Genomic DNA, 19,356 nt, shown 5'->3' on the forward strand with positions numbered 1-19,356 from the left:
GAGCAAGTATGGACACACGTTCTGGTGCTGACTGCCCACCTGGGGCACTTGGAGATGGGAAGCTGACGCTGGACCAGCTTGAGAGGCAGAAGCGGGAGAGGAGGTGGCTGTGGCAGGGCAGTGGAGCCCATGAAAGGGAACTGGGCTCAAACCATCACAATAGGACCACTACTTCCAGAGCAGTTAGCGGTAGGGGAGAACCTCCAGAGGCTGAGTCTGAGGGGCATGTTGGCCACACTGGAGACATGCAACGCAGAAAGCCTGCACTTACATGCCAGCCACGCGGCGGGCTCCTGTGGCCAGGCTGCATCAACACCAGTGAAATAGAACTTTGTCATTTTTCTCCTAATTTCCTCTCTCCCTTCTCCAACTCTGATGGATCAGGCAACAAGAGGGGAAGGAGGAAGGAAGAGGGGGCATGCACAGTGCCTCCTTCTGCAAGCCCAGGTCAGGCCTGAGCTGAGCATAGGGCAGAAGCTTTGAACTGGATGTGAGGCTGAAGCTTCTGTGTAGGTTGGACTGGTCCCTTATATCCAAACAAAGAGGCATGATTGCCAAAATGGGGTTAGTCAGCACCAGTGACGGAAAGCTCTGGGATCTGCTTCGGGTATTTCAAGGGGCAAAGACTGAGGAACCCTGAGAGCATGTGTGAAGGCAGAGAAGGTTCTGGTGGAGTTAGCAGGGCTCTGGCTGCAAGAGGAGGGGTGTGGCCCAAGTCGGGGCGAGTGCAGTGTGAGCAGAGGTTGGGCCACCACCCACACCTGCTCTGTGAAAGGGTTCCAGTGAAGATTTTGAAGTCCCTTCTCACTCTGACGCCTGTAGAGACCCTGGAAGAGTTTGCCTGGCTACACAGAGAGTGCCCGAAGTCTGCCTGGACAAGGCGCTCCCTCCAAGGCGCTCCCTGCCTGCTCCAAGGCAGCCAATCTCTTTTTGGACATCATCTTAGAGAGGTTTCCTAAACTGATTTGAAACGTCTCCCTAGTTTTGCACTTGGAGCCACACAGAACAAGCCCACTCTTCTTGGACACTGGAACATAGAGAGCACGGCCTCCCCAAGGCCATCTGTTCTCCAGAAGGACATGGCCCCAGCCCCACTCTCTCCTTCTCCACCACCTGAGTTGAAGCAGCAGTCCTGTAAAGTGAGTGCTGTGTGATCGCGCTCTTTTTAACATTTATTTTGAGGGTGCGCTTGTGAGTGTTACAACAGATGGCTAACCATCATCCCCCCACCTCCACAGTGGCCTAAGAGAGGAGCAGGAATGTGCCAACTGCAGGCTGGGGATCAGCAAACAGTCCAGACCATCTTCTCCCCCTGTATCCATTTGGAGAGCCACTGGGTCAGGTGTCGCTCCATGCCCACAGCACTGAGGGTATAAGGGCTGAGCAGGGTCATGGAGCTCACAGAGTGGGCGGTGTTGAGGAGAAGCTTGGGGAACGTGCAAAAGTGATCAAGCTGCGGGCCAGGGTGAAACCAGCCCAGCCTGGGAGCAAGGGAGGGGTGTGTGCTGGAGCCTGGAGGTCCGAGTCCAGGCCACCTTGGGGGACGGAGTGAGTTTCCCAGGCTGGACAGTGTGGGTGGGCAGGGGGCTCACTCCACAGGTGAGCCCTGCCTGCTCCCTGTTCCCCAGTTTGTATGGGGCCACCTGGGCCCTTCACTCGACCACTTTGATGGGCAGCATGCCCTTGATCGTGGAGAACTTGTTGCAGGAGAGGTTGACGAGGAGCTGCTTGGTGCCACTCCGGGTGGGCAGGATCTCAAAATCCACTTGGGACTGCTCCCTGGGGCTCAGGTTTGGCATGCTGATGGGGAAAGGCAGGAGTCAGCGTGAGGCCTCAAGTTCTGCTCTGGTCAAGGTCACTGCTCCTTCAGCTCCCTCTAGCTGCCACCCTGGGTCATCAAACCCCTTCAGCTCTGGGACCCCTCAGCAGGGGAAGGGGCAGTGGGTGGATCCCATGATCTCCCAAATATGAGGACCAGCTCCAAGCTCTGGTGACGTGGACTTCCCTTGAGTTCAAGTTTGGTGAACCCCCAAACCAAATGCAAACGTGTATCCCTATGTGCAGATTCCCAGGTTCAGAGGCTAGAGGAGTTCTGTCTGCCCTGCCCCGGGCTCTGGAGAGGGCCCCTCTGCCCCCGCTCCCACCATCCCACACTGGACCCTCAGCCTGGGACTCACTCGATCTCGAGGGTGCCCTGCAGCAGGCCGCTCCCCTCCGCTATCAGCTTGCAGTCCTTCACCAGCTCATCCAGCGGGTTGGAGAAGAGAATCTGCACAGTCACAGGCTTTTGCACGCGGGCCTGGTCCAGCACCTGTGGGGAGAGGGGTTGACAGAGTCAGGGCTGGGCTGTTCACTTCATCTGCCCTTGATGAGAGCCGACGGGGCTGCGCCGGAGGCTTGGTGATGGGGAGGATGTTGCTGAGGACAAAGGTAGGGAGGATAACGATCCTTAGGAGGTTTATTCCTCCTAAGTTCCAGTGACATCCATGCAGGGGGTTCCTAGGAAATTGCTGTCATCCCCAGGATACAGACAGGACACCCAGGCGTGGAAGAGAAGCAGCACATCGCAGCGGCTGAGAGGGCTTGAATTCCCAGCCAGGTTCACGGGCCCTTTCTTAGTTCATCTCAGGAAGGGCAGCCGCCACTTCCGAGGACGTGCCACATGTGGTCTGCACAGGGTCCTTGATCAGGGGCTGGAGAAACCTAGGTTTCTGGTCAGAGGAGCACCCTGGACTATTTGCTCCCAAAGATGAAACCTTGTGCTCCTGCTGATAAGCCGCCGAGCCTGGGCAGATACGTCGTCTCCCTAGGCCTTGACTCTCACGCTGATAAAGAGGGCTGATCCCTCCCCTCCTCCCTCCCTGGGCTACAAGGGACCAAATGAGATCATGGATGCAGAAGAAGGCGTTTTGGAAACAGAAACCGAAACTGGGTGACTGGTGGATTTCTTTTCTCTGTTAGAGGCCGCTACTTTTTGTTCATTTGGTTTTTTTTTTTTTCTTGCCACCAATTCTCACTGCAATCATTTTACAGTAATAAATCTGCAGTTCAGGTTGATTCAATAACCGAGGCCTTTCTGGTTCCAGAGCCATTTGCTCTTCTTGCTAGACCCTGCAATGCCTGCTAATAATTTGTGCATAATTGAAACATTTTAGAGACCATGATCTATACCGTAATTTGTCCCATGGAACTCATTTAAGTGTATGACACGATTTGAAGAGTGAAGCATAATTTTATGCCATTGGGACACGAGGGTACGTAAACGATGCCATATCCTTCACGCTGATATTCAATTTGAGATTTTCGTGTATTTGTTTTCTTTTCTTTATTGCTGCTTACCACCCCGTCCTATTGACCTAAATCTGTGCATGCACCCAAAGAAGAGGATAAGAGCCACCAGAAGACTGTGTCTGATTGTCAGTAGGTCATGGGCCAACGTGAAGGACATCACCCTTTGGAACAAAGTTCAGATTGTATGGTCTGGTTCTAAAGTCTTCAATACCTACTCCCGATCAGCGTCAAGTAAGATAATAGGATTTTCCCCAAATTATTCTCTTTTCATACAGATCACCCGCGTGCCCTGCTCTGAGTGAGCTATGCATTGATTCATTCAATCAAGATGAGATTTTCTTGATTCTCTGAAGGCTGAAGTAAGGAGAGGTTGCGATAAGAGCAAATTCACACCAAGACGCCCCAAAGAAGAAAGAGCAGATGCCCTTTAAAAAGATTAAATAAGAAAGTTTTTGATGGAATATTTCCAGGCTGTGTGTGTTCTGATTTCCTTTGAAAAGATGTTACACTCTCTTGAAAGACAAAGCTGATTTGATATGGAAGTCTAAAAGATGTAGAGTAAAAGTACTGCATACAAGAGAAAGCTATAAGCAGGTTTGAGGATATTGGATAAGGGAATATAATGGGGGAAAAACTAACTTCATTTAAACACTGATAATTTTTATGCAGAATGTTTCATTTCGCAGCCTGAGGAGTGGGAAACAACACTTGCTGCCTGTCATTCTACAGGGACGGGGTGCGTTTCTTGGAAACGTCCTGGGAAGCAGGAGAAGCTTCTACACTCAGGGGACAATCATGGATTGAGGATGAAAACTCGGCGGGCAGGAAAGAAGGTGAGCCTGGAGCCCAGAAGCTCTGTTCTAGTCCTGCCCAATGTGGGGGGCTGTTTCTGTTTCACAACCAGTGTGATGGGCCCACAACAGGGGTGGCCTTCCCTTCCTGGCCCTGGAGGTGATGGACAACCCCCCTCCCCCCATTCTGAAGAACAGTCTAGACTAACCAGGACAATGAAAGAGCTCTATTGCAGGCTAGCTGCATGGAGCAGGTGCCCTGGGTCCCCCTGCCCTCTGTCTGACATTAGGAACCTCTGAAGCTGGGGTGTAGCTTAGGGAGGGTGGGGCTAGGGCAGCCACAAGTACTCTAGAAATCTGGGGCTAGGGAGGCTAGTGGCACTGCGATGGAAAATAAAAGGCAATCTCTGTCTAGACCGCTGGTGCAGATGGTACAGCAGACTCGGGAGGAGCCTCGGAAGGACCCCTGAAGCTCTCTGTGGGATCCCACGGGAAGACCCCATCTTCCTGACCCATTCGTCTGCCTGTCCTTCCCTGCCAGGCTCTCACCCCTCAGATGTGTGCTGTCTGGCTCTGGCAGCCTTCACACTGGGCTGGGGTTGGCGTGGTCAGGGACAGGCTTGGAGTCAGCCAAATACTTCCAGCCCCAGTGCTGAGGAAGGAACAGAATGGCCCCAAGTGCCTCACGCCAACCTGCAAGCCCCCAGATGCCTGGGCTCCTGAGAGGGAGCCTGGGAGCAGAGCCTGCAGCCAAAAACTGAGGCATCCTCATTCTCAACCACTGGGAAGATGCTGTTGCTGGCTGTGGGTGTGCTGGGTGCCCTGGAAAGGGCCTGAGGTCTAGCCCTGGCTCTGGCAGTAATTGGAAATTCCCTTCTCCTCTCTGGGCCTCAGTTTACTGATATGTGAAATGGCAGGACATGGGAGCTTGAGACTAGTTCTCCAAGAGTCCACAATTCTGTACCTCTGGGGTCTAGAGTTGGGAGATGCACATGAGTTTTGACCATTGCGGATTTGCTCTACAAGTGTGTCCAGGGGCTGGGCTGTGGGTTTCTTGCAGTCAGGACCCACCCCTTGTGGCCCCCTGTGATTCCCAAGCCTGGCACAGCCCAGGACACAGCAGATGTCCAGAGCAAGTGAGCTGAAGAGCCCCTCTGGCCATCCTCAGCTGGCATCCCCAGCGGGTCTAGAGCTGCAACCAAAGAAGCCACAGGGCAACGTGCCTGTGGAGATTGTCAGACAGGGAGCAAGGAGGCTACTTTTTTTTTTGCCTCATCCCACAGCTTGCAGGATCTTAGTTCCCTGACCAGGGATTGAACCCGTGCCCCCTGCAGTAAAAGCTCTGAGTCCTAACCACTGGACCGCTAGGGAAGTCCCAAGGGTGCTACTCTGATTGGAACTCTTGACTGATCCATTTGGCAGAGGCTGGAGCTGAGCTGGGCCCATCAGCAGGGGAGGGCCTTCTCTGTAGTCTGGGAGGGCTGGGCTGGCTGGAGAGGCACCCCTTCAGCACCCCTTTACCTCCAGGGTCAGGGTGGGGTTTTCCAGGATGATGTCCCTCTCCACCACCACCTCGGTCTCGTCGCTGATCTCGCACACGGCTGTGGCCCGGATCATGTTGTCTGCCTTCAGGTACTTCTCGTACAGTGCATATGCGATCTTTACAGGATGCTGTATTTCTGGAAGGAGAAGCCAGGGAGCAGAGTGAGAGGGAGTGGGGTCGAAACCTTAGAAGCTGATGCCAAGCCAAGTCGATGCGAGCTGGCTGGGATCATCTGTAGCCCAGGCTTGCCTGAGCCCTCCCTGCCAGGCCCTGTGGGAAACATCTGTCTGCTCCGTGCAGGCTGCAGAGCAGGGGCCAGGGGCAGCCCAGGACTCTGGCTGGATGGGCTCATAGGGGCTGAAGCCTCCTCCCTGTCCTGGAAAATATCGGAGGGCAAGTTTCCTTCTAAGGGGCAGGGGAAGAATACGAGTACTAACTCATTGCTCAATGACGAAAACAGTAATGATGACAACACAGTAATAACTAGCAAGGGAAGCCAGGGCTAAATAAGCGCTTGGGTCCTCCCCGGTCATCCAGTAGCCTGGGATTCTGTGGCAACAGCATCTGGACCACCTCCCCGCTTCTGGTCTCCCCTGCTTCCCAGACACTCACACACACCGGAAGATAGGCTTTAGAAGCACTTCCACCCCCACCCCCAAATCATGTCACTCTTCTTCCACATCACTTCAAAAATCTTCCACGGCCCCTCACTGCCTCAGGAATAAAGTTCAGACCCCTCAGTACGGCCCTTCGTGACTCTCCCCCTCAAAAGAACGTTCCCTCCCATGCTTCTCATTGTCCTTTTGACAAAATAGGTACCTTATCACCTCCAAGCTTTGACTCACAAGGTCCCCTCAGATGGAAAGGCCTTCCCCAGCTTTCCTCCCTTTATCTGGCTCCTCCCTAAGCTTCAAGGCCCCTCTCTGACTCACAGGGCAGGCAGCGAGGGTCCTCCCCTTCCAGCGGGTGCAGGGCACTCCCCCCTCCCTTATGCAGTCATGTTGGGTGGTCTGGGGGGGCCCCCGCATCCACAGGGTCATACACCCCTTGAGGAAAGTCTGTGAGGAAGGAGCTGTCTCTGCTTTCAGCACTGGAGGGACTTACCTAGCCTGCCCCAAATGTGGAGACGCAGGCCCTTGCATCAGCTGGTCCTGCCCTCTTGGACAGTGAACGCTGAGGCTCAGCAAAAGAGGGGGACTTAACAGTGTCGCCCAGAAAGTAGGTGATGATGTCAGGCCTCCAGAACCACTTCACTTGCCTCCTTCCTCTCCTTCCCATTTCACTCTGCTGCCTCTGGCAGAAGTATGGATTTTTAGAAAGCATTACCTCACGTAAATTATTTTTGCTCTACAGAAATAGCTCTTCCCTTGAGCTTTGAAGGTAAATAAGAGCCAGGCAGTTGCTCTTGGTATGGGGAAGATTTCTGCTACATTCTGCCAGAAGAGAGGTTGCTAGGGATGCTGCCTTCTGACAGGTGTAATACAGAGGTATTGCAGTTTCTCTGCAGACAGAATTCCTTCAAGATGGGCTGTGTAATTAATCAGTTTTTATTAGTTCCTTATGTGAAGCAAATAGCCACCCCACCCTTGTCAATCTGCTTTGTATAAGTCCAGACTTTTCATAACAGCTTGAAGGATTTTGCCACTGTGGGCACACCTGCATTCTAATCCTTCCACAGCCCCAGGCTCTCTCTCCTCTACTTTGGTCCCCTCCTGTCTATGCTACCCAGGAGTACAAAGTCATGGTTCCTCCCAGAGGCTCAGACCTCCGAGAAAACCTATCACTGTCGCTGGGAATCAAGAAATTCCACGCACCCATTGGCAACTGTGGGGGAACATTGGAGAGGGTTCAAGACCTTGTGGTATATTGCAACCCTTCTAGGGTCAAACTCAGAAAGTGATTCATTGCGTGGTGGGGAGGGGTGGGGTAGGGTGGCAGCTGGTATGGGAGAGGGGTGGCAGCAATAAAACCTAGGAAATGGGTGGTGGCACTGGATTTAGCATTAGGAAATCTAGGACCAAGACTTGGCATTGCCACCTGCTAGCTATGACACAATCTCTTAAGCGAGTCACAATCTCTCCAAGCCTCAGTTTCCACCTCTGTAAAAGGGAATACTGAAATCTGTCCTTTTAGAAGGTCAAATGTGATAGTACCTACGAATATATAAGGAAGTACTCTGCCCACTGGGCAATGTGGTATGTACCTGTAAGGGGTATTTGCAGTGTGTCTATTAACTGCCAAAGCCTCCCGCCTTCTTCCCCCAGGGCATAAAAGGATTCGGGTTAGCACCACACTGACTTGCACTATTCACCATAATAGCAGCCTCCAAAACTTCAAAGCCCCAGGCTTGACCACAGAGGTCACGTGCTGTTCCTTCCTTAATCAATTGACTCGGTTCCAACAGGAACTCTCCAATCCCAAGAGAATACCAGCTACCTTGGGTGCATGGTACCCCAGCAACCTACAGGATGAGTTACCTCCATTGGGACCCAGAGACAGGGTGACGGACTCCTTCCACACCTCGTGTACAAGTGTGCCATTGTAGACGATGGTCCAGGCTGTCATGTTCACCGTCACTGTCTTCGAATCACCCGTTAGGTTTCTGAGCATCAGGGCCATGTTGACTTCTTTGCCCACTGTCAGTATGTCAGTGATCTTGAACTTCCCGGAGATGCTGGGCTCCCGTTCCTCTCTACTAAAGACTCTTGCAGATGTTGCGCAAAATGACATGGAGGGTTGAAGTTTCCCCAAAGCCTTTTCAAACACTTGCCTTTCCTGGCTGGAACCTGTGTGGTGGGAAAAGAGAGAAGCACCTCAGGGATGCGGTGGCAACCTGGACAAAGGACAGCGTCCTGCTTGGAAGGGTGGCCTGGAACTAACACTGGTTCTGCTGCTTGCCCAATGATTCTGATTCAAGCAAGTGTCTGACCTCTGCAGGTCTCCATTTCATCCTCCTTAATATGAGGCTCACATCCCAGCTGTTCCAATCAGCTCTAAATTTCCATGGAGATGTAGGGAAAGGTGCATAAAATTACTCTATGGCTTGATATTTTGCTTAGGCTAATTAGGCTAGATCGCCCCCTTCCTTCCTTCCTCTCTTCCTCTCTTCCTTCCTTCTTTCTTTCTTTTGATAAATGGTCCTTTGTGAGACAAAGAAAAAACAGATAATTTAAAAATAACAAAAACTGAGCTAAAAAAGATTACAATAAGTTCATAAGTGAAAAAATGGTTATGATTTAGAGTTAACTTCATTGAAAAAAATTTCAAACCAGTTTACCATGTTATTCTGCTTTGTTTCTAAAGATGCTTTGAGAATTGAAGAGTGGAACTTTTGTCCATGTCAGTTGACGAGAACTTCCCACAGTTGTTGTGGTTCCAGGTTATGACTAGTTTAAATTGTCGAGAGAGTTCAGGTTTCATAAACACAAAGGCTGAACCACAGGTTGGGTTTCTGGTTCTGACCTGGGTCATGGGTGCTGCTGAATGTGATGCTATAAACAGTCCCTGGAGAATGGCCAAGATCATGGCCTAAAAATCACGGCTCCTGGGATGCTAAGAGCCAACTCCAAGTCTCTGAGCCCGGGTAGACCACACAGTGCACATAAGGCTCCCTGCCTGACCTGAAGATAGACCCACTATCAAGGAGAAGGTATTGTCCTTCCAGGAACACAGACAAAGATACACAAAGAATGACCATACTTTTGCCCCCGCCCCCTAACTTCCCCAACCAACCTGTGAAATTTTAAGGCATCAGATGACTTACTTAGAAGCGCTTTACAACCAACCTGTGAAATTTTAAGGCGTCAGATGACTTATTAGAAGCACTTTACAATTTAGTGAGGTCTTTCCCATAAGTTACATGTAACAACTGGCAGAGACCCCAGAGGCCAACTGTTAGAGTTAAGGCCCTAAGAGGAGGAGCGACTGGTCCAAGGGACTGGTAATCTGGGAATTAGGGGCAGAAAGAAGGCCAGTCCCCAGAAATCGAGACCTGAGTCTAGTAGTTCCTCCTGCACAGCTTACTGAAAAGAAGACAGGCAGCCCAGTTACCCAGGCTGATGGCTCCTGGTGGGCTGGGTTCCTTTTGGTGCATTCCCATTCTCTAGCTGAGCTGTAAGTCCACACCCAGGTCTGATGGCTGTGCAGGGAGCTGAGCCTCTGTGCCCAGAACCTCGAAGCAGGTGTGTTATGCACAATGAGGCTCAGAGCCTACATAGCTACATAGGTCACCTGCCAGGCTTACCCAAGACCAAGCTTCCTGCTACTGTTTTCTCCCTTGGTGTTGCTGTTGCGCCAATGCTTAGCAGCCCATTTTATGAGCTTTTCCTCCCTGGGGCCATCAGACACAAGCTGGAATCATTAGGTAAGGAGGACTGATCAACAGCAGGCGGTGTGATCAGCCCTGCTGTCACACGGGGGCTAGGTCATCACCAGGGCTCCTGCAGGGATCCCACAAGCTGGCCGTGGCCCCTTCCCATTTCTCAGGAGGTTTGGCTGGGACAGCCAGAGCCCCCAAGAAGCAGAATCAAGGTGTGACAGTCAGGTAAGGAACCTCACAGAATCACACAACCGTGTAAACAGTGCACTTCAGAAGTCCCTCTGGGAGGTCATTCCAATGAGGTTGCAGATGTTCAAGTTGACAAAAATCATCACTATTTATTAAGCCCTCACTATGTGCCGGGCACTGCCCTTGGCACTTTCTGTACACTAGCTCATTTAAATCCCACTGAAGATAGGCCTCGCTCTTCTCATTTTACAGGTGAGAAAACGAGGGATCAGAGAGGCTAAGCATCCTGCTTGAGGTTGCACGGTTATGAGGGGTAGGATGGAGTTCACCTCCTGCCCGGGGTTATCTTTTCCTTGGCCCCTACTCTTGTTTCTACATCATGACACTGTTGAGAATTCTTGTCACACACCGGCCTGTCCCCCTGGCCTGTGAGCTCTGCAGGGGCAGGGGCTCATCTGCGGGATGCTTCCTGGCCTCCCAGAGCCAAGCGTGGGTGGGCACTTGGGGAGGTCTCAGTACATGTTTACTGACTGAGAGAAAGGCCATCTGACCCCAGCTGGGGGGAATGGCCTACATAGGTGGACTGGGGTCCAACTGAGGGCACCAATCTCATCACCCTAGAGTCGTGCCTCAAAATGGCCACAAATACCACACCCAGAGGTTCAGCCACCTGGGCTTGGAGCCCACTCCCCTGCTCAGCTTTCCTCTTCTGTAAATGGCACCCAACAACAGCAGTCAGCAGGGTATGGAGCTGTGGGGTTCACGTTGGGGGCACGTGGGCACCTTCATGAGAGCACTTTTCTTGACACCTCAGAACCAACAGTGAGGATCAGCTGAAAGAACTATTTCCAAGTATTTTAGAAAGAGTGACATGTTGACCCCATTAAGGAGTGATTGGCCTGCTAGAGCAAGCATTAATTCACTTTTGCCTCTTTCTAAAAATGAACATCACCTTCAAATGTACAACTTTGGTCACTATTGAGACTCCTCAAAGAGATAAGTCTCTGACTCTGAAAGCAACTTCCTAAATAGAGCAACAAATGTAATTTGTGTTAAAGGTGGCCTCGTAGCAACTAGGCTTCTAGGTGACCTTAGGGAGACCAGCACTCATGTGGATGCTGAAGATTTCAGGGACTCGGGCATTGTCCTCATGGTGTAAGCCCACCTCATCTGGCTTTTGGGGAGGCCTCTGAAGCAGACGAAGCAGTGCCCACATCTTGGGGGACTGTCCATTTCTTTTTTCAGAGAATGTTTCCTGCCTGTGTTTCTTAGAGGCTAGGGGAGTGGGCTGACTGAGAGGTCCTCGGGGGGGGGGTCTCTCGTGGGGGCCATGTTTCTCCCTGTGATGTTCAATCGTGGGGCTGTCATCCCAGTTGTGTAATTGGCAAAGGGACACAGCTGGAGATGAGCTGGACTGGCAGCTGCCTGAGTCCTATGGCCAATTCCCAGTGGTACAGTGTCTTTTCATGACGGTTCTGTTCCCACGGGAAACAGTCTGGGGAGCTGGGCATTAGATGCCAGGGAGCAGTCCTACCATTCAGGCAGAATTGGCTGACAATGCGGAAGGAGTATGAGCAATTTTTCCTTCTCCACCTCAGAGCTGTCTTCCCACCGTTAAGCCCTGGGTGGCACAGCCCATCCACACCCCCTCCTACCTTCTGGGTACTTGTACTTTTCAGTGACATCCATGCGAGAGTTGCTGCCCACCGCCTTGGTACTGATATTTTTGCCGATGGTGTGAGTGTTTGAGAAATTCTTCTTCAGGGCGCCGGTCCAGGCATCGTAGATCCATGTGATGCGGTCGGCATTAACCTCAGCAAAGATGAAGGGCATGTCGTAGTCCCAGTCCACATTACCCTCTCGGAGAGCGACGACTGAAGCAGGGCCGCACTGGAACACCCCTGGGGGCCAGGGTGCAGAGGTTGGATACATGCCAAACCCAGGCCCATCTGCAACAGTACACCCCATGGCCTGCTCCTCTGGGGGCCACCCATGACCACCCAACTCCCCTGCCTCTACCCCGCCAAACTCCTTCAACCCCAACAGTCTGCCCCCTTCTTGGGGCACTCAGCAGGACACTCCGGGGCTATTGTTATCTTCTGCAATAGCGCTCTGGTGAGACTCCACCTCCACAGAAGACGGCCCAATCCTGTATTCTGTGGGTGCATAATTTGTGCTGACCCACTGCCCTCAGTCTGTTTACTAAAGGGGAAAGTCTTGCTGTCTTGTGCTCAGGGCTGCCTCTTTTCTACTCTGCAAATCATTCATCATGGCACATATATGACCCTGAAACAAAAATTCCGCAGGACAATTCTTAGTCTTAATGTCCAATGCACCCTGATATTTTCTTTTCCTTTCCTTTTCCCCACCCCTTTCCATGATATTCTATTTCATTTCTTAAAATGATGGTCACAACGCATTAACTTGATTTTATAGCTGCTAATGGGTTGCAGTGAAAAGGTTGAATAGTGGCCTAGAAAATATCTGGAAGGTCACCCTCCTCACACCCAAGTTCCCCAAATCTAACGTTCTTTGCTTCTGGTAGAGACGCTGCAGTTGGGGAAGGGAGTAAGACTTCATTTTCATTGTAAGTGCTTTTAGAATGATTTGAATTTTTTTTAAGCCATGTGCCTATATGACCTTTATGATATTTTTTTAAGTTTGAAAGAAACAACTGAAAATGAGGGTAACGGACAGGAATGCTCTGGAGGTCAGGGGAGGGAAGGGGAAAGGTTCCCGGAGAGCCTGAGACCCAAGCTCTGATGGGAGAGTGGCCAGAGGTGGGAGCACAGGGATGGGGCCGGGCCAGCCTGTGTGGAGAGCTCGGTCTGGCAGGGGACACGTGTGAAGGTGAGAGAGGTGATGGGGGCCGTGATCACGGAGGTCTGGAGCTGAGCCAGGGAATTTGGGTTAAGTCCCAAGGCAATGGGGACCTGGAAGCTTTCTGTGCTGGGAGGGATGGGCTACCAGAGGTGGTGCAGGAGAATCATGGCTGGCAGGGGACGGCTCCTTTCCCTTGCTGCAGGGCATGTGCCAGGGCCTCTGCAGCAGCCGTGTGAGTGCAGGTATGGCAGTCATTTTAATAGCAGCCTGAACCAAGAAAGTTAGGAGGGAAATCTACTTTCCAAATAGTTTTGTTTTAATCCCTCCTTTCCCTCTGGAGGTAGAGAGGATTTGGGTGACCTTGCTGTGCCGCTGTCCACCACTATAAAGAATCGAGAGGTCATGACTTAGAGCCAAACCCAGAGAAGGGGGCCGTCAGAGGGTTGGTTACCTTGGCTCCTTTCCTGGGGGGTGGCGTCCAGAACCTGCCATCCACTGTATGATGGGCTTAGGTCAGTCCGTGCAAACCAGCCTTCATTCCAGACGTGGAAATTCCTGCAGACAGAACCACAGACTACAGAGTTTGGCCAAGGCCACACAGCAGAGGAGTGGCAAAACACCACATCTCTGATCTGACAGTGCAGCACCCTGATACTCATCAAGCGAGTTTACTCTGTGCCAGATATTGTGCTAGACCTTGGCAAGCATTGTCGCACTTAAATTCTCACAGCACTGTTAAGTGGGTACTATTTTTATGCACATCTCTTAAAAGAGGAAACTGAGGCTCAGAGAAGTTAAGCAGCTAACAATGCCAGAGTCAAAGTTTGGACCCAGGTATGCCTAACTCCAAAACCTAGGTCCTTGACCACCATGTTCTACTGCCTTTCTGAGGAGCAGAACAGATCTAGGTTAGAGCCAGAATCCAGCAAGCAAACCCACACAGCTTTCTCCTATGCATCCTGTTGGGGGACACTACTGTATTTCGTGTGGGATGAAAATGAATGGGGCTGCAGCAAGAGTGCCAGGTCTGGCTAAGAGCCACAAAGCCCTTGGGCTGAGGTCCGGATTGAAGAATGACATATACCAGTCTTAAAATGTTCTTCATCCATGGCAGCCCCTTGTCTCCCAATCTATATGTCTCAGTCATTTGTCTTCTCCCTCAGCAGGTATAACCAGTTAGCCAAAGCTTTATGCATTCTTGATTCTGCCCTCTACTCTCCCCTTCTCCAATCCCACAGCAACTACATAAACATTGGCTTGGCAGTTTTGAGTCCAACTTAGAAGAAAATGTAAGTAAGTCTGACATAAATTCAAGTTCTATCCAACTTGAAAAAAAATTTTGTTATACTCATGAGTTGGAGAAGATAGTTTTAAGCAGAGAACCAACTTCTGAATGATAAATGTGACTAGGTAAAAATATTAAACTCGCATATACCAAAAAAACAAAGAAAGAAACTATAGTTCTGTTCCCAGCATGGGAATAAGCTCATAATAGACAGTCCTTTCTGTAGAAAACAATAAACTGGGGAAAAAAATACAAAAGACAGCTGAGAGTAAAGAAAGCAGGAGGATTTTGGGAGGGTGCCAAAACTTTTAGGAAGGGGCCAGCATGGAGCAAGTTGTACTTTGGCGCCCTTGCCCCTAAGGACAGGTTGCAGTTGAGGTAAAGTGCAGGGCAGTAAAAACTCCAACAGATAGCCTACATCTTTCTGACCTGGGGAGATAAGAAACTGAGCCTGGGTTAACCAGGGTTGCTAGAGAGTGAAGGGGAAGTCTTAGAAAGGAAAGAATCAGAAAGGGGGACCCAGATTTGTATATAAACTCTGCCTAAGCTTCTGGGTGACCTCTGAGCTAGGCATATATGAGGCAAACTACAAGTAGTCCAGCTAAAAATTCAAAAAATGAACTGAAATTTGGGCTGCTGCCCACCATAGGTGAGATAGAATTTGCAGTTTGAGTCTACCTCAGGTAGACTGCTAAGACAAAATGTAGAATCAAGAAGAAGCCAATGTCCAGGAGACAATCCAAATTTACTCAACATACAAAGAACCAGAAAAGTGTAGCTTGTCCTCAAGGTAAAAGACAATCAACAGGGACTAACCCTTAGATAATCCAGGTGTTGGCATTATTGGATAAAGACTTTAAAGCTGTTATGATAACTATTCTCAGTGTAATAAAGGAAAATATGATCATAACAAATGAAAAGAGGGGGCCTCTTAGCAGCAAAATAGAAAATATGAAAAAATGAACCAAATGGAATATTTTAACTGGGAAAAAGACCAATATCTGGAATTAAATAATTCAATGGATGGCTTACTAGCAGAATAGAGAAAACAGAGGGAAGAGTCAGCAAACTTGAAGACAGATCAGTAGAAATTATCCAATTTGAAGAAGAGAGAAAAAAGCGTTGAAAAAAATCCATTAAGCAGGGAAAATATATGCAACATGTATACTAGACAGAGATTTACTATAATGAATATTATAAAGTACTTACAAATCAATAAGACACAAAAGATCACCTAGAGGGGTGGGATAGGGAGGGTGGGAGGGAGACGCAAGAGGGAGGAGATATGGGGATATATGTCCATGTATAGTTGATTCACTTTGTTATAAAGCAGAAACTAAGACACCATTGTAAAGCAGTTATACTCCAATAAAGAGGTTAAAGAAAAAGACAAAAAAGAGGAAGTCAAACATGTCAATAATTGACAATGAGCAGGCAATTTTCATAAGCAACACAAATGATCACTGAACATATGGAAATAGTTTTAACTTCACCACCATTAAAAGAAAATTAAAACGACAAAGAAATACCATTACACTTATTAGACTGACAAAGATGAAAGCATAGGATGATACACATTGTTGTGTGATACTCATCATTGTGTGGGAAAACAAGCAGTGTTATACACTGCTGGTGGGAGTTTAAATTGGTATGATATTTGTCAAGGGCAATTTGGCAATGAGTTTGAAATACCCTTAAAAAACTATATACTCACTGAGCCAGTAGTTCCACTTCTAGGAATTTCTCCTATAAAAACCCTCACATTAGTGCACATAGATGTACATGGAAAGATGTTCACTGAAGCATTGTTTGTAATAGCAAAAATAATGGAGGAAAAATTTATCAATAAGGAATTGGTCAGATAAATTGTGGCACAGCCATGCAGGAGAATATCGTGCAGTTGTCCAAAAGAATGAGGAAAATTAATCTAGCACTGACATGGAAGATGTCTAACTTATATGACCAAGTAAGAAAAAAAATTACAAAATAGTGTGTATATGTAGAAGTTTATAAGGAACATATTAATATGATGAAACTATTTCGATTTAGAAAATTATACATTAAAAAAAGCAGTGAAAGTTAGTCCCCCATAATTCTATTATCTTAGATAACCACAGTTTAAATAATGGTTTGGTGTATATATTGTGCACATGGACAGATTTTGGTGCATATGAACTAAGTTGCACATTATTTATTTCTGTAATGTTTTCATATTCTATAATGAAAATTACTTATTACTTCTGTAATTCTATATTTACAAAATAAATAGATATTTAAAAATATGTATATTATATAAACACTAATAGCTAATACAGTTGTGTCAACACAGCATATTATTAAGTTTTCTGTCTTATATAGTAGCTCATTTAATCTTCACAATGCTCATATAAGATAGGAATAATTATTATCTCCTTTTGACAGTTCTAGAAGCTGAGGCACAGAGAAGAAGTTAAGTGACTTGTTCAAGGTCTCAAAGTGAGTAAATAGGCAGAGTGGGATTTTAACCCAGGCAGAGGGCTGCAGGGTCCATGCTTTTAACTACTAAACTATACTGTCCCTCTAAATTTTAATTTATTGACAAGAAAGATATTAAAAATTATGAAATAGACTAGTTAACTTGGTCTCATTTGGGTAATTAACACTCAATGCACAAAAACAGAATGAAATGTCTGGAAGGATCTACCTCAAAATGTTGTTAGTGTTTTTCTTTGGGTAGCTATATTACTATTACTCTCACTAATTTATTTTTTTAGTGTTTTATAATCAGGAAAAGATTGTTTTTGTTTTGCATGCTGTAAAATGAAACCTGCAAGGCTTCCTACGGGGACCAGATTGGGAGTTCTACACTATACAGTTGACAGGAGTTAGAAGTGCTCCCTAAGTACTGATCAGGTGCACTGTGACCCTGCTACATCCTTCAGAGAACAAGGGGAGAGTTACAAAGTCAGCTCCAAAACAAGACAGAAGGAATAAGACCATAAGAGGTAAACAAACAGACAATGATAAATAATACCAACCAATGATATGAGTAGGAAGAGCACATACTGTCAGTACTGTAAAGAAACACAGGTCAAACTCCCTCTTGCCAGAACACCAGAATCACAGCTAGCTGCTGGACAATCATTGACAGGAAGACACTGGAACTCACCAAAAAAGACACCCCACATCCAAAGACAAAGGAGAAGCCACAATGAAATGGTAGGAGGGTCACAATCAATCACAGTAAAATCAAATCCCATAACTGGTGGGTGGGTGACTCATAGACTGGTGAACACTTATAGCACAGAAGTCCACCCACTGAAGTGAAGGTTCTGAGCCCCACGTCAGGCTTCCCAACCTGGGGGTCCGGCAACGGGAGGAGGAATTCCTAGAGAATCAGACTTTGAAGCCGAGTGGGAATTGATTGCAGGACTTCAACAGGACTGGGGGAAACAGAGACTCCACTCTTGGAGGGCACACACAAAGTAGTGTGCATATCGGGACCCAGGGGAAGGAGCAGTGACCCCGGTGGAGACTGACCCAGACCTACCTGCTAGTGTTGGAGAGTCCCCTGCAGAGGCAGGGGGTGGCTCTGTTTCACCATGGGGACAAGGACACTGGCAGCAGAAATTCTGGGAAGTACTCCTCGGCGTGAGCCCTCTCAGAGTCTGTCATTAGCCCCATCAAAGAGCCCAGGTAGGCTCCAGTGTTGGGTGGCCTCAGGCCAAACAACCAACAGGGAGGGAACCCAGCCCCACCCATCAACAGTCAAGTGCATTAAAGTTTTACTGAGCTCTGCCCACCAGAGCAACAGTCAGCTCTACCCACCACCAGTCCCTCCCATCAAGCCTCTTGATAGCCTCATCCACCAGAGGGCAGACAGCAGAAGCAAGAAGAACCACAGTCCTGCAGCCTGTGGAACAAAAACCCCATTCACAGAGAGATAGACAAGATGAAAAAGCAGAGGGCTATATACCAGGTGAAGGAACAAGATAAAACCCCAGAAAAACAACTAAATGAAGTGGAGATAGGCAACCTTCAAGAAAAAGAATTCAGAATAATGATAATGAAGATGATCCAGGACCTTGGAAAAAGAATGGAAGCAAAGATCGAGAAGATGCAAGAAACTGCACAACAAAGATCTAGAAGAATTAAACAACAAACAAACAGAGAGGAACAATACAATAACTGAAATGAAAACTACACTAGAAGGAATCAATAGCAGAATAACTGAGGCAGAAGAACGGATAGGTGACCTGGAAGACAGAATGGTGGAATTCACTGCTGTGGAACAGACTAAAGAAAAAAGAATGAAAAGAAATGAAGACAGCCTAAGAGACCTCTGAGACAATATTAAATGCAGCAACATTCACATTATAGGGGTCCCAGAAGGAGAAGAGAGAGAGAAAGGACCAGAGAAAATATTTGAAGAGATTATAGTCGAAAACTTCCCTAACATGGGAAAGGAAATAGCCACCCAAGTCAAGGAAGCTCAGCGAGTCCCATACAGGATAAACCCAAGGAGAAACACACTGAGACACATAGTAATCAAATTGGCAAAAATTAAAGACAAAGAAAAATTATTGAAAGCAACAAGGGAAAAATGACATAAAACATACAAGGGAACTCCCATAAGGTTAACAACTGATTTCTCAGCAGGAACTCTACAAGCCAGAGGGAGTGGCATGATATACTTCAAGTGATGAAAGGGAAGAACCTACAACCAAGATTACTCCACTGGGCAAGGATCTCATTCAGATTCCATGGAGAAATCAAAAGCTTTACAGACAAGCAAAAGCTAAGAGAATTCAGCACCACCAAACCAGCTCTACAACAAATGCTAAAGGAACTTCTCTAAGTGGGAAACACAAGAGAAGAAAAGGACCTACAAAAACAAACCCAAAACATTAAGAACATGGTCATAGGAACATACATATCGATAATTCCCTTAAATGTGAATGGATTAAATGCTCCAACCAAAAGACACAGTCTTGCTGAATGGATACAAAAACAAGAGATCAAGATAAAAAAAATGAATTACATGGGACTGAGTGAACTGATGAGGATGATTATAATTTTTGTGACTTTCTGTTTGAATAAAAAAAAAATCTCACAAGGACTCAGAGGCAAAAAATGT

At 48.1% G+C, this 19,356-nt stretch overlaps 1 protein-coding gene across 1 annotated transcript in view; it reads right to left on the bottom strand.

Annotated features, from left to right (window-relative positions):
- Positions 1–1,603: 1,603 nt before the first annotated feature.
- TGM3 (transglutaminase 3) overlaps positions 1,604–19,356 on the bottom strand; it is a gene marked incomplete at its 5' end in the record, with an annotated part of 32,869 nt that continues 15,116 nt past the window's right edge. The window contains 6 exons of the mRNA XM_082670721.1: positions 1,604–1,800; positions 2,178–2,311; positions 5,604–5,761; positions 8,103–8,411; positions 11,788–12,033; positions 13,407–13,510. Coding sequence (XP_082526847.1) covers positions 1,653–1,800; positions 2,178–2,311; positions 5,604–5,761; positions 8,103–8,411; positions 11,788–12,033; positions 13,407–13,510 — 1,099 coding nt within the window. The 3' untranslated portion in view covers positions 1,604–1,652. The remainder of the gene's footprint in view (positions 1,801–2,177; positions 2,312–5,603; positions 5,762–8,102; positions 8,412–11,787; positions 12,034–13,406; positions 13,511–19,356) is intronic.

This window comes from Grampus griseus (genome assembly GCF_964374135.1).
Source record: "Grampus griseus genome assembly, chromosome: 14".
In the NCBI taxonomy this organism is placed as follows: Eukaryota; Metazoa; Chordata; class Mammalia; order Artiodactyla; family Delphinidae; genus Grampus; species Grampus griseus.